The following is a 14,455-nucleotide window of genomic DNA, read 5'->3' as shown; positions in this document are numbered from 1 at the left end:
GTCTGCGACTCCGGCTATTTCTGTGAGACGAGTGAGCAGGGTTTGGTGGTCCACTGTGTTGAAAGCTGCGCTGAGGTCTAGCAGCACCAGGAGACGAGATTCTCCTTCGTCTGCTGCTTCGAGGGCATCATCCCAGATTTTGAGGAGCACCGTTGCTGTCCCATGGCCAGGGCGGAAACCAGATTGAAGTGGGTCCAAGAGTTTGTGGGTATCCAGATGGGGTTGTAGCTGTTGTACTACTGCTTTCTCGATAATCTTGAAGATGGTGTTAAGGCTTGTGACCGGTCTGCGGTAATTTGGGTCTTTGGGGTCGTGGTTGGGCTTCTTTAGGAGGGGTTTGATTATGCCTTGCTTGAGGGAGATCGGGACTATTCCTTCTTTGAATGACTGGTTTATGAGGTGTGTTATGGTGGGTGCCAGAATGTCGGTGCATTCTTTCAGAAGTTTTGTGGGAATAATGTCATTTGGGAATGTGCTGTCTCGGAGGTTTCTGATAATGGTTTTAGTGTTGTCAATGGTGATTGGGACCAGAGTAAATCTCGGTGATTGTAGAGTATTTGTGTGGTTTTTGTCTTCTTGCTTTGGCCGGTTAAGGTTGCTTGCTATGTTCTGTTGAATTATTTCTCGAATGTTTCTGATTTTGTCAATAAAAAAGTCAGATAGCTCATTGCAGAATTCTTGTGTTTCATTTTCTGGAGGCTCTAGACAATTAGGGTTCATAGTCTGAGCGACTAGTTTGAAGAGTTCACGGGGACGGTTTATGGCTTTTGAAATAGTGTTGGAGAAGTGTTCTTTTTTTGCTGTGAAGATGGCTTTGTGGTATTTTTTAGTAAGTGATTTGTAGTTTTTGTGGTATTCCATTGATGGGTTCCTTCTCCAGGCTCCTTCAGCCGTAGTACACACCCAGTGTAGGCGCGGCACCCATACTTCCCCTTTAGTAACCACATAGGGGAGCTTTTCCCGGCTTGTTTCCCTCCATGGGAAAGAGAGCATGGAAGCTTTTTAGGAGCGGTGGAGGCTGCGGCTGAGCAGCGAGAACCTCCTTTATTCCCTCTGCCCAGTGTTAGCATAGGCCGCAGGAGGACAGAGGGATTCAGGATGATTCAATGCATGGTAAGATCTAAGGAGGATTGCCAACCCTCAAAAGACCCATCCTGGATTAAAGTAAATAACTAAATCTTTACCTCCCTTTATGAGAGAGAGGCCTCTTTCTGACCTGACCCCTGTAGGGACAGGAAACACTGAGGGGAGAGGGTGGGTGGGGTAATTTAAACACTCTCTCTGTGTTCTTTTCCCTACAAAGGTCAAGGGTCAATCTCCTTGTGGCCGTCATGGTGGATGAAATGGAAATATGCCCAATTATATCTCCATATTCTCTCCCTATAGTGTCCTTGTGTCCCTATCATTTCAGACACTGCCACAAGACACACTTAAGGTGACTAGTTGAACACAGATTGGCATTCTTTAATGTTCTCAGGAAAAGGATCTTCCCGAATCCTGCTTTTGATTGGTTTATCAGGCTGTCTGTCAGCCTCTGAGCCAATCAGCACAAGCCTTTCCCCCCCGACTTCCATCCAGTGCCATGTAATCCTCAATCCTCACTCTCTTCTTGTTATCCCAGCAAATTTTCACAGTAAAATGGCACTGGGAACTATTTTTGTGTGATTCGTCCAAAACAAATTTGTATTCTGGTGCCGATTGCTTGCGACTGTCTACTGATACAGATACCCATGAATAAGGACTGGGTATAGTCCAAAACGCATAGACAGATTGTCCATAGGGATTCACTTATCTGTTCCATATATGGATTGTTTTAATAGTTTTCAATAAAGAGGATCATTTTACGCAAAGTGCTGGAGCACATCTTTTCTTCTTTCTCGAGCTGGATGTGCTTCACCAGGATCGGTGCACGGAGGCTGGTTTAGTGGTGTTGAGCTGATTGAGTCTACGTTTTTTACATATTCAATATAGATCAGGAGAAAGATCAGGCAGAGATGGAAGACATAACTCAAATGCATAGCTGTGTTGTTGGGAATGTTAGGGGCACTGTTAGCCATGGTGGCAATGGTACTAGGGGCAAATGTAGACGTGAGACATACTAGGAGGGCAAGTAGTCCATGACTTATGATAGAATGAGAAAAGTGGCAGGGATGATTATGATGGGAACCAGATCTGGGTGATGCAGAGGTGATCATAACATCACAGGAGGAGAAAGGTGGTGTCAGCAAAAAAGAGCAGAGCAGACATGGTGCAAAAACATCAAAAACACCTGCCAGGGGCAGATCTGCTTCTACCGTGGTTGCTGCTGCTGCTGTTGGTGTAGGCACAAATGCTGTCAGAACTAAGACAAGTGTTATATCGGTCTGTGCCTGCCGCTGTCCTGCTTTTCAGGGTGGCATGCTTCACTCATGCATCTTTGGCTTTGCTGGCAGCCCTGACACCCTAGACCCTCTCTGACTCCTTGCGGCGGTCTCGTCTGTGGTGGCCTCCTGCAGGCTGTGTCTCTTCTTGCTGCACATTGGGCGCACATGCGTGCAGGTTGCTGTACTGACTGTTCTGTGTCACTCATCTGAGACTAGCTCAGTCTCATTCAAGTAGACAGGGAGTACTTGTAGTTTAGTTAGAGCCTGGACAAAGATGGGGATTTTTGGGTTCATTGATCAAACTGGTGCGAAGTAGAAGTGGCTTAGTTGTCCATAGCAACCAATCAGAATCCACATTTCATTTTCAGTAAAAAAATTAACTATATATGAAAAGGTGGAATCCGATTGGTTGCCATGAACAAATGATAAACACAAATGAGTTAATTTATGTGATTTGCAATCTGAGGATTCAAACTGGCAAGGTGGGCAACAAGCAGACTTGGCTTTACCTATGTGGGATCATTATTTCCTAAATGAAGTTCCTGCATGCATATTTCCCGTCTGCAATAACGGATCTCAAACAGAAATGGATAAAACAGATGCCAAATGTGCATAAATTAGCATAACAGATGCTTAAAATACAGGATCTTATTTTTTTCTTCTGTTCTTCTAAAGCATCAGAAAAACTGATCCACCACTTCTACATATTCCAGTGGCAGTGTACACTACTGGAAAATGGAGAAAAAACACCTGGAAGACTTAATGCAATGAAGTTGAGAATGATGAGACAGTATAAACTGCTTGTGGTGCTTGGTCACTGATCACACAGGTGGTGCACCCTCTGGGTTGCATGGGCAGTGTGTTGGCATCTTTATTTTGCTGGAACACCACATCTCCTTATTTACCCTACTGGTTCCATGATGTCTTGGACATACTGAAGGCTGGTCAATATTACCTCCATGAATATCAGACAGGGACGGCCATGGTAGCTAACGATGCCCCACACTATGACACCTGGTGTTGGTTCTGTATGTCCCCACACCATGCATGATGGCAGTGGGTGCTCTCCAGTCCTCCTGCGAATGCTGATGTGGCCACAGTGTTCAGTGATGAAAGCCGGTTATGCTTTGGTAGTGATGAGGACCACATCAGAGTTTGCAGGAGGGCTGAGAGAACTTACTGCCATCATGAACAGTCGGAAGGCACATGGGACTAACACCAGTTCTCATGGTGTGGGGAGCCAGTGGCTGCTATTCGTAGAGGGAACATTGACCAGCCTTTGGTATGTCCAGGACATCATGGAACCAATCCTATTGCTTTTTCTTACTCAGTTAGGGGACATGGTGTTTCAACAAGACACAGTAACTCCCATCCAAACAATGAGCTCTTCTCCCCTCTCAAGAATGAATGGGACTGGATGAAGTGATGGATTTTCCATGCAGGGCAGCCAACAACCACCTTATCTGAACTACGAGTCCAAGATGAAAAAGAGTCTGGAATGATATAACACAAGAGAATATCCAGCATATGTATGACCGCTACCATGCCAGAGTGGCAGCCTGTATCGCAGCAAGGGGAGATGCCACCCACTAGTAATATGACCTTGCCTCAACATACACCTTGATGAAGAACCCAAAATGAAGAGTGCACCACCTTAGTTGTGTGATCAGTGACCAAGCACCATTAGCAATTTATACTTTGTCAGTCGCAGTACGTTTTCCAGGGGTTGTTCTATTTTCCTTTTAGTAGGTGTATATTTTCTTTAAAGTAACAAGAAACCTGTTGCTTCCTTACAAAAAGGCTTGAAATTATACCAGGGACCTGAAGAGAGGGCTAATTGCATCAGAGCAAGGCTACAGCGAGCCAGCAGGGATACAAGACAATGGACGGTCATCAGCAAGAAGGATTACAACAACAGACACTCACCTCCGGTCTCTGACATAGCTTGGATAAGACACTTGGACTCTGACAATAATCTCATCTCCAAGGTCTTATTTCCCATCCCAAAATTCTTAAGAGTTGCTGAGGTGAAACGACGGAGTGGGCGCCATCGTGGTCCATTAATATCTGAGGAGCATAGAACATAAAGATATTAATAAAATAACCTTTGTGCCGCAATCTTCAGTATTTCTGGAAAATAAGTGACCCCCTACATTTCTGCTGGTGGACTCAGGCTCCATGGCCCCAAATGCATAATACAAATGGTAAAACGGCAGCACTTTGAATGTTGCCAAAACCGGGTGAGTCTTTGTTCACTCGGCATGAAGAATGCTTGAATATTATCATGCCAATACTTGTGTTCTAGCTGCTCACCTGTCTCCCAGGATGATTGTCCTAGTGCCTCTCACAACACATTTTACCCTTCTTGTGTGGTTTACGTTTTAAGGCCTTAGCACCAACTATTATTCAGTATTTCCCGAAAGCGGTTACAGGAGAGAAGTTATACCATTTCACAGTTTGCTGTATGATACATGTGGATTTGCTTCGGTGTTTTATTTAGCATCCTGCTGGTTCATTTCTTCCCTGCCATGGTATCTGGTGCAATTACCATTATTCAGTATTCCCTGGGTGCTGTTACAGGGGAGCAGTCGCACATGTGATGTGGTTTACCAGTTATCATATGTGTATTTATTCGGTGGCATTGTGCTACGACTAAGGACTACGCTGTGGTCAGAAATGCAGCAGCGCTAAACAATGTGCACATCTGGAATTGTTATTGAAGAAAAAGCTTACACGATTTTACTACCACTGAAGGCTGCTGGATATTTTGCCTGTGCAGCTATTGGATTCACTGCATCTGGGCGTCGGTCCACGCCCTCTGGGCTTGCAGCTCTGCATTACACAGGGAGTGCTGTTTGAGGAGGTGAGCTAAGAACCTGACATTTTCATTTTATTAATAATAATGATTCTGCCCCTGTAGAAAGTCAGGGGTTGGACTAAGATCCTCCCCTAGCTCAGTTGTTTGCTAGTAGAGGAAGCTACATGTGCTTGTGCAGTAAGCCGGATTGGGGTATGAACTCTGACACCAATAATATGCAATGGCTGGGTCAGGTGTAAGTGATAGTCTATAGTTTTGTTTGTGACGCCAATTGCAGCGTCGCAGGGTACTGTCACAGGGCCCTTTAAGGTGTTGTAGCTCATGTACCAGGCTAGGAATGCCAGAGTGGTGTAATGGCTCTGTATTTTAGTTGTAAATGGTGTCAACGGTGTCTCCTACCTTGGTACAGCTGGACTCCTGGATCCTGGCTCACTTGCAATAAAATGAGTGTGTTGCTAATAGGAGTAATTGAGGGATTTGCAGCAATAATTGAGATCCAGACTTTGAGTAAAGTTCAAACTTGTCTTTACTGGTTGCAGCTTTAATCCATGTGAGATACAGCAATAGTCTTGGGTCCCAGCAGGTATTGGCAATGTGTGGCAGGAATCTATATCTTCTGCTTCTATCATGTGCCTGGAGCTCTTTGCAGAATAAGTTGTCTGCTTGTGGCTCTGTAATGTGGCAGGAATTTATCTTCTGCACTAGCTATCTTCTGCTTTCTTGGGGAACGACTAGCTGAGGAGGAATTTGGCTTCTCCTGGTCTCTGGACGGTACTCACAGATGACTTCACAGGGTATGCTTCTTCCTGGAGTTCTGGAGGTGGCCGCTTGCTTTCTACCAGCTGAGGCTGAAGGCTCAGGCTGGGAATGATGATCAATTGTCTCAGCTGAGACAAGATCCTGGCTTGGATCCCTAGAACTGGGAGCTCCTACATGCACACCCTACCCCTAGCAGGGGTGGGTTACACACTAAGGCTAACTTTCTCTCCACCCATGAGGCAGGATGTGGGAACATTCCACACCTCCTCACAGAGGGGGGAGCTAAACTGGAATGTAGTATTCCAGTTCAGAAACACTAAACTGAACTAAGTCCCTGCTAACACATTGCTGCCACCTGCTGGTAAACATGAAGAATGACAACAATATATAATTACAAGGCTTAGAATTCACATATGAGAATATAATGTGAAATTACACAAGATGACAAAGTTAATGCCCTTAACAGGTTGTAGCGGGGTAAAAAAGTTTTGTAACATAACTCTGGGTTGTTACACTTGCTCCTCAGAGAACTAGGACATCCCAGAGAATCACTATTCCTGACAGATCCACAAAGAGAAAACCATATTCACTTTACAGTGCTACTGAATGAAAAAGAAAGAACCAGGAAGGTCCAGAATCTGCACGGCCAAGCTCTGGAGTCAGTCAGTAAGGTATTTGCTGTTTTAGTCTGATAGAGACTTTTCTGCAGTAAGTAGGACATTGCTCATAAGACCTTAACCCTTAGACAGTCTGGCAAACCATATCCTGTACGCCTCAGCTGGTATTTACAGCCACTAGAGAGGAGCGAATTTCATATTTTGAAATTCGTTCATGCTTTGTTTGATGGTGAAAGCAGTATTGCGTTATGGATTCCGTTACCACGGACCATAAGGCAATTCTATGACGGAATGCATAACGGAATTTAGCTTTTACCACCAAACGAAGCATGAACGAATTTCATAACATGAAATTCACTCATCTCTAACAGCCACCATTGCCAGAGTAATATGGCCAGCCTTAGATTCTACAGAGAGCCCTCAGTTACGTTACCGCCACTACCCACCTTGGAGCCCTGGGAGGCAGTCTCCAAACATAAGAATTCCAACAAGAGTCGCCTAGAACAAGTCACAATAAACTTCCCCAATATGGCTCTAGAAATAATGGGAACTGGACGGATTCCTAGAGCCCAGACCTCCATACTAAACACTCTTGTCACATTAGTGACAGCCTTATTCTTTACTAACTTTACCATCTATATATGACCATTGGACTGCCTGCAGAAGATTTGAAAAAAAATCAGGGACTCACTAATCCAACAGACACCCATATAGGACAATCCATCCAGATGTCTGGAACTCTGATGACTACCACTAGAGATGAGCGAATTTCTCAAAAAATCAATTCGGCTGGCTCGCTGAATTCTCTGGAAAAATTTGCTTCAATCCAAATAGATTCGCAATGTATCGCATTAAAAAAAAGGCTATTTCCCGGCTGCAGAGAGCCTTTATAGTGGTGTAGAACACTGTGCCTTTATAGTGGTGTAGAACACTGTGCCTGTATACCGGTGTAGAACACTGTGCCTGTATAGTGGTGTAGAACACTGTGCCTGTATAGTGGTGTAGAACACTGTGCCTGTATAGTGGTGTAGAACACTGTGCCTGTATAGTGGTGTAGAACACTGTGCCTGTATAGTGGTGTAGAACACTGTGCCTGTATAGTGGTGTAGAACACTGTGCCTGTATAGCGGTGTAGAACACTGTGCCTGTATAGCGGTGTAGAACACTGTGCCTGTATAGTGGTGTAGAACACTGTGCCTGTATAGGGGTGTAGAACACTGTGCCTGTATAGTGGTGTAGAACACTGTGCCTTGCAGTAACACACATAGGGAGTCTGCTGTGGTAGTGAAATAATACTGTGAGTCCGTATGACATGTAGATGACAGGCGTCGCTCTTAGAATCACTGCACACTTCACTTATTTGGGCAGTCACAGGGCTAAAACTGACCAAATAACTTAAGTGTGAACTCCGCCTTACAGGTCGATGTTAGCGCCAAGAAGAAGCACACTGCTTTTACACAGTCGTCAGCTAATTCCACATAGAGGTTGTAATGGATCTCCTAGCACCCCGACCGGGTGCACCATCACATTATGGATGTCAGGTCCGAGCATTCTAGATGAACAGTTTCCTGGAAAGTGGATTGGTCGTCGTGGGCCAGTTGAATGGCCCCCAAGGTCTCCCGATCTGACCCTCTTAGACTTTTATCTTTGGGGTCATCTGAAGGCAATTGTCTATGCTGTGAAGATACGAGATGTGCAGCACCTGAAACTACGGATACTGGAAGCCTGTGCTAGCATTTCTCCTGCGGTGTTGCTATCAGTGTGTGAAGAGTGGGAGAAGAGGGTTGCATTGACAATCCAACACAATGGGCAGCACATTGAACACATTTTATAAGTGGTCAGAAACTTGTAAATAACTCATGAAAGAATAAAGTTACGTTAAAACCAAGCACGCCATTGTTTTTCTTGTGAAATTCCCAATAAGTTTGATGTGTCACATGACCCTCTTCCTATTGAAAAAACAAAAGTTGGATTCAAAATGGCCGACTTCAAAATGGCCGCCATGGTCACCACCCATCTTGAAACGTTTCCCCCCTCACATATACTAATGTGCCACAAACAGGAAGTTAATATCACCAACCATTCCCATTTTATTAAGGTGTATCCATATAAATGGCCCACCCTGTATATCTGTGGGATGGGGGAGTGGTGCGATTGTGCTTTAGATCTGATGTTAGTATGCTTTCCCTTCCCCCCCCCCCTCCCTTCCACTACTTGCTTTTTTATCTTTTTCTTAACCTCTTAAGGACATAGGGCGTACAGGTACGCCCTTGTGCCCTGGTACTTAAGGACACAGGGCGTACATGTACGCCCTGTGTATTTTCGATCACTGCCGTGCGGCTGGCAGTGATCGGAACCCGGTGCCTGCTCAAATCATTAAGCAGGCACCTAGGCTAAATGCGCGGGGGGGTCCCGTGACCCCCCCATGTCGGCGATCGCGGCAAACCGCAGGTCAATTCAGACCTGCGGTTTGCTGCGATTTCTGAAGTTTCTGGTCCCCGCGGTCCCTGACCGCGGGGATCAGAAACTTTATATGCCTAAAAAAAAAGTTTTATTCACCCCCCCCTGCACCCCCGAATGATTTTTATGGTGGCGGGAGGTGCAGGGGGAGGGTTGCGGGCGGTGTGGGAGGCGGGCGGTGCAGCAGGCGGGATCGCGATCCACCGCCCGCCTCCCCTTGTATAATCGTTGGTGTCTAGTGGGGATACCAGGGTGCCAGCACATTGCTGGCACCCTGGTATAAACGGCTGACATCTGCGATGCGATGTCAGCCGTTTAACCCTTTCCATACAGCGGTCCGTACGGTCCGCTGTATGGAAAAGGTTAACAGCGCAGGGAGCTCCCTCCCTCTCCCATCGGGGGGCTGCTGTGCCTTTGCAGCCCCCCGATGGGGAGGGAGAGAGCCCCCAGAGAGCCCCCCGAGAGATCCCCTCCTTACCCTTCCCCGTCTGCGAAGTTCTGAGCAGTACTGAGCAGACGGGGAAGGTTCCCATGGCAACAGGACGCCTCTCAGGCGTCCTGCTGTCCATGGTGCTGAACAGATCTGTGCTGAAAGGCATAGATCTGTTCAGTGTAAGTAAAATACAGTACAGTACAAAATATATTGTACTGTACTGTATTATACAGACATCAGACCCACTGGATCTTCAACAACCAAGTGGGTCTGGGTCAAAAAAAAGTGAATAAAAGTGAAAAAAAAGTAAAAATCAAAAAACACATTTATCACTGATAAAAAATGAAAAAAATAAAATTCCCTACACATGTTTGGTATCGCCGCGTCCGTAACGACCTGATCTATAAAACGGTCATGTTACTTTACCCAAACGGTGAACACCATAAAAATAAAAAATAAAAAACTATGATGAAATTGAAATTTTGCCCACCTTACTTCCCAAAAAAGGTAATAAAAGTGATCAAAAAAGTCGCATGTACGCCAAAATTGTAACAATCAAACCGTCATCTCATCCCGCAAAAATCATACCCTACCCAAGATAATCGCCCAAAAACTGAAAAAACTATGGCTCTTAGACTATGGAAACACTAAAACATGATTTTTTTTGTTTCAAAAATGAAATCATTGTGTAAAACTTACATAAATAAAAAAAAAGTATACATATTAGGTATCGCCGCGTCCGTATCGACCGGCTCTATAAAAATATCACATGATCTAACCCCTCAGATGACCACCGTAAAAAAATAAAAATAAAAACGGTGTAAAAAAAGCCATTTTTTGTCATCTTACGTCACAAAAAGTGTAATAGCAAGCAATCAAAAAGTCATATGCACCCCAAAATAGATGCCAATCAAACCGTCATATCATCCCGCAAAAAATGAGACCCTACTTAAGATAATCGCCCAAAAACTGAAAAAACTATGGCTCTTAGACTATGGAGACACTAAAACATTTTTTTGGTTTTAAAAATGAAATCAGTGTAAAACTTACATAAATAAAAAAAATTGTATACATATTAGGTATCTCCGCGTCCGTGACAACCTGCTCTATAAAATTACCACATGATCTAACCTGTCAGATGAATGTTGTAAATAACAAAAAAAAAACGGTGCCAAAAAAGCTATTTCTTGTTACCTTGCCGCACAAAAAGTGTAATATAGAGCAACCAAAAATCATATGTACCCTAAACTAGTACCAACAAAACTGCCACCCTATCCCGTAGTTTCTAAAATGGGGTCACTTTTTTGGAGTTTCTACTCTAGGGGTGCATCAGGGGGGCTTCAAATGGGACATGGTGTCAAAAAAACCAGTCCAGCAAAATATGCCTTCCAAAAACCATATGGTGTTCCTTTCCTTCTGCGCCCTGCCGTGTGCCCGTACAGCTGTTTACGACCACATATGGGGTGTTTCTGTAAACTACAGAATTAGGGTCATAAATAATGAGTTTTGTTTGGCTGTTAACCCTTGCTTTGTAACTGGAAAAAAAATATTAAAATGGAAAATCTGCCAAAAAAGTGAAATTTTGAAATTGTATCTCTATTTTCCATTAAATCTTGTGCAACACCTAAAGGGTTAACAAAGTTTGTAAAATCAGTTTTGAATACCTTGAGGGGTGTAGTTTCTTAGATGGGGTCACTTTTATGGAGTTTATAATCTAGGGGTGCATCAGGGGGGCTTCAAATGGGACATGGTGCCAAAAAAACAGTCCAGCAAAATCAGCCCTCCAAAAACCAAACGGCGCACCTTTCACTCTACGCCCCGCTGTGTGCCCGTACAGTAGTTTACGGCCACATATGGGGTGTTTCTGTAAACAGCAGAGTCAGGGCAATAAAGATACAGTCTTGTTTGGCTGTTAACCCTTGCTTTGTTAGTGGAAAAAATGGGTTAAAATGGAAAATTAGGCAAAAAAATGAAATTCTCAAATTTCATCGCCATTTGCCAATAACTCTTGTGCAACACCTAAAGGGTTAACGACGTATGTAAAATCAGTTTTGAATACGTTGAGGGGTGTACAGTAGGTGTTTGTGATATTGTGCTTTTAGCACGACAGCGTCGCGCTGATACTCGGCGACATGGTGCCGAGATCTCGCACTCACTGGAATAGTGACAGCACATCCCAGCAAGCGCGTCATAGAAGCGACGGGAGATCCGACTTGGATTCCCGCCAATTCTACACGTGTGCGGCGTTTGTTATGAATCCTGAGGGGGAAGTCCCCGCCGGATTTTAAATAAAAATCCGGCATGGGTCCCCCCCTCAGGAGCATACCGGACCCTTAGGTCTGTTATGGGTTGTAAGGAGAGCCCCCCCTACGCCGAAAAAAACGGCGTAGGGGGTCCCCCTACAATCCATACCAGACTCGTATCCAAAGCACGCTACCCGGCCAGCCAGGAAGGGAGTGGGGACGAGCGAGCGCCCCCCCCCCCTCCTGAGCCGTACCAGGCTGCATGCCCTCAACATGGGGGGGTTGGGTGCTCTGGGGCAGGGGGCGCACTGCGGCCCTCCCACCTCAGAGCACCCTGTCCCCATGTTGATGAGGACAGGGCCCCTTCCCGACAACCCTGGCCGTTGGTTGTCGGGGTATGCGGGCGGGAGGCTTATCGGAATCTGGGACCCCTCTTTAATAAGGGGGCCCCCAGATACCGGCCCCCCACCCTAAGTGAATGAGTATGGGGTACATCGTACCCCTACCCATTCACCTGCAAGAAAAGTGGTAAAAACACAAATAAACCACACAGTGTATTAAAATATTTTATTTTTCTGCTCCGGAGGCCGCCCCCTGTCTTCTTTATTAGCTCTTTTACCAGGGGGGGGCTCTTCTTCTTCCGCTATCCCGACGGGTCTTCTCCGCTATCCGGGGGGTCTTCTCAACTCTCCGGGGTTCTCCTTCTGTCTTCGCCGCTCTCCGTTGTTGACTCGGCGCACCCCGGTTCTTCGTCTCGCTAAATTTTTATTTAAAATCCGAGATCTCGCGAGACGAAGAACCGGGGTGCGCCGAGTCAACAACGGAGAGCGGCGAAGACAGAAGGAGAACCCCGGAGAGTTGAGAAGACCCCCCGGATAGCGGAGAAGACCCGTCGGGATAGCGGAAGAAGAAGAGCCCCCCCTGGTAAAAGAGCTAATAAAGAAGACAGGGGGCGGCCTCCGGAGCAGAAAAATAAAATATTTTAATACACTGTGTGGTTTATTTGTGTTTTTACCACTTTTCTTGCAGGTGAATGGGTAGGGGTACGATGTACCCCATACTCATTCACTTAGGGTGGGGGGCTGGTATCTGGGGGCCCCCTTATTAAAGGGGGCTCCAAGATTCCGATAAGCCTCCCGCCCGCATACCCCGACAACCAACGGCCAGGGTTGTTGGGAAGGGGCCCTGTCCTCATCAACATGGGGACAGGGTGCTCTGAGGTGGGGGGGCCGCAGTGCGCCCCCTGCCCCAGAGCACCCAACCCCCCATGTTGAGGGCATGCAGCCTGGTACGGCTCAGGAGGAGGGGGGGGGGGGGCGCTCGCTCGTCCCCACTCCCTTCCTGGCTGGCCGGGTAGCGTGCTTTGGATACGGGTCTGGTATGGATTGTAGGGGGACCCCCTACGCCGTTTTTTTCGGCGTAGGGGGGGCTCTCCTTACAACCCATAACAGACCTAAGGGCCCGGTATGCTCCTGAGGGGGGGACCCATGCCGGATTTTTATTTAAAATCCGGCGGGGACTTCCCCCTCAGGATTCATAACAAACGCCGCACACGTGTAGAATTGGCGGGAATCCAAGTCGGATCTCCCGTCGCTTCTATGACGGCTCTGTCTCCATCGCGGCAAGCCAGCTCGGCGCTGGCTCCCGCGATGGGGCTCGTAGGTGCTCAATCTCGCCGAGAAAGAGAGCGAGATTGACACAAAATCGGGTTCACCTACTGTAATTTCTTAGATGGGGTCACTTTTAGGGAGTTTCTCCTCTAGGGGTGCATCAGGGGGCTTCAAATGGGACATGGTGTAAATAAACCAGTCCATAAAAATCAGCCTTCCAAAAACCAAACGGCGCACCTTTCACTCTACGCCCCGCTGTGTGGCCGTACAGTAGTTTACGGCCACATATTGGGTGTTTCTGTAAATGGCAGAGTCAGGGCAATAAAGATACAGTCTTGTTTGGCTGTTAACCCTTGGTTTGTTAGTGGAAAAAATGGGTTAAAATGAAAAATTAGACAAAAAAATGAAATTCTCAAATTTCCTCCCTATTTGCCAATAACTCTTGTGCAACACCTAAAGGGTTAACAACGTATGCAAAATCAGTTTTGAATACCTTGAGGGGTGTAGTTTCTTAGATGGGGTCATTTTTGGGTGGTTTCTATAATGTAAGCCTCGCAAAGTGACTTGAGACCTGAACTGGTCCCTAGAAATTGAGTTTTTGTAAATTTCGGAAAAATTTCAAGATTTGCTTCTAAACTTCTAAGCCTTATAACATCCCCAAAAAATAAAATATCATTCCCAAAACAATTCAAACATGAAGTAGACATATGGGGAATGTAAAGTCATCACAATTTTTGGGGGTATTACTATGTATTACAGAAGTAGAGAAACTGAAACTTTGAAATTTGCAATTTTTTTTCAAATTTTTGTTAAATTAGGTATTATATTTTTTTGACTCCATTTTACCAGTGTCATGAAGTACAATATGTGACGAAAAAACAATCTCAGAACGGCCTGGATAAGTCAAACCGTTTTAAAGTTATCAGCACTTAAAGGGACTCTGGTCAGATTTTAAAACAATGGCCTGGTCCTAAGGTGTAAAAAGGCTGTGTCCTTAAGGGGTTAAAACAGGTATATTATAGGAATCGGGTTAGGATGATTATCCATCACTGCCGACCCCCACACCCCCTGAAACAGTGGTCTATCTATGGGACTTTCCCTTCAGGGACCCTTTTGGACCCGGGATTTAAATATTACAATTCAAATAGCCAG

The 14,455-nt window shown here is 45.7% G+C and overlaps 1 protein-coding gene across 3 annotated transcripts in view; it reads right to left on the bottom strand.

Annotated features, from left to right (window-relative positions):
• Nucleotides 1-14,455, bottom strand: part of LOC121002841 (cytochrome P450 2C29-like) — a 151,309-nt gene that overhangs the window by 59,197 nt on the left and 77,657 nt on the right. For all 3 annotated transcript variants that reach the window (XM_040434448.1, XM_040434450.1, XM_040434449.1), the window contains exon 4: nt 4,290-4,430. In XM_040434448.1, the coding sequence (XP_040290382.1) occupies nt 4,290-4,430 (141 nt within the window). The remainder of the gene's footprint in view (nt 1-4,289; nt 4,431-14,455) is intronic.

Source organism: Bufo bufo, chromosome 5 (assembly GCF_905171765.1).
Source record: "Bufo bufo chromosome 5, aBufBuf1.1, whole genome shotgun sequence".
Taxonomy (NCBI): domain Eukaryota; kingdom Metazoa; phylum Chordata; class Amphibia; order Anura; family Bufonidae; genus Bufo; species Bufo bufo.
Note: the sequence above shows the minus strand (reverse complement) of the source record. Positions and strands in the feature narration are given on the sequence as shown.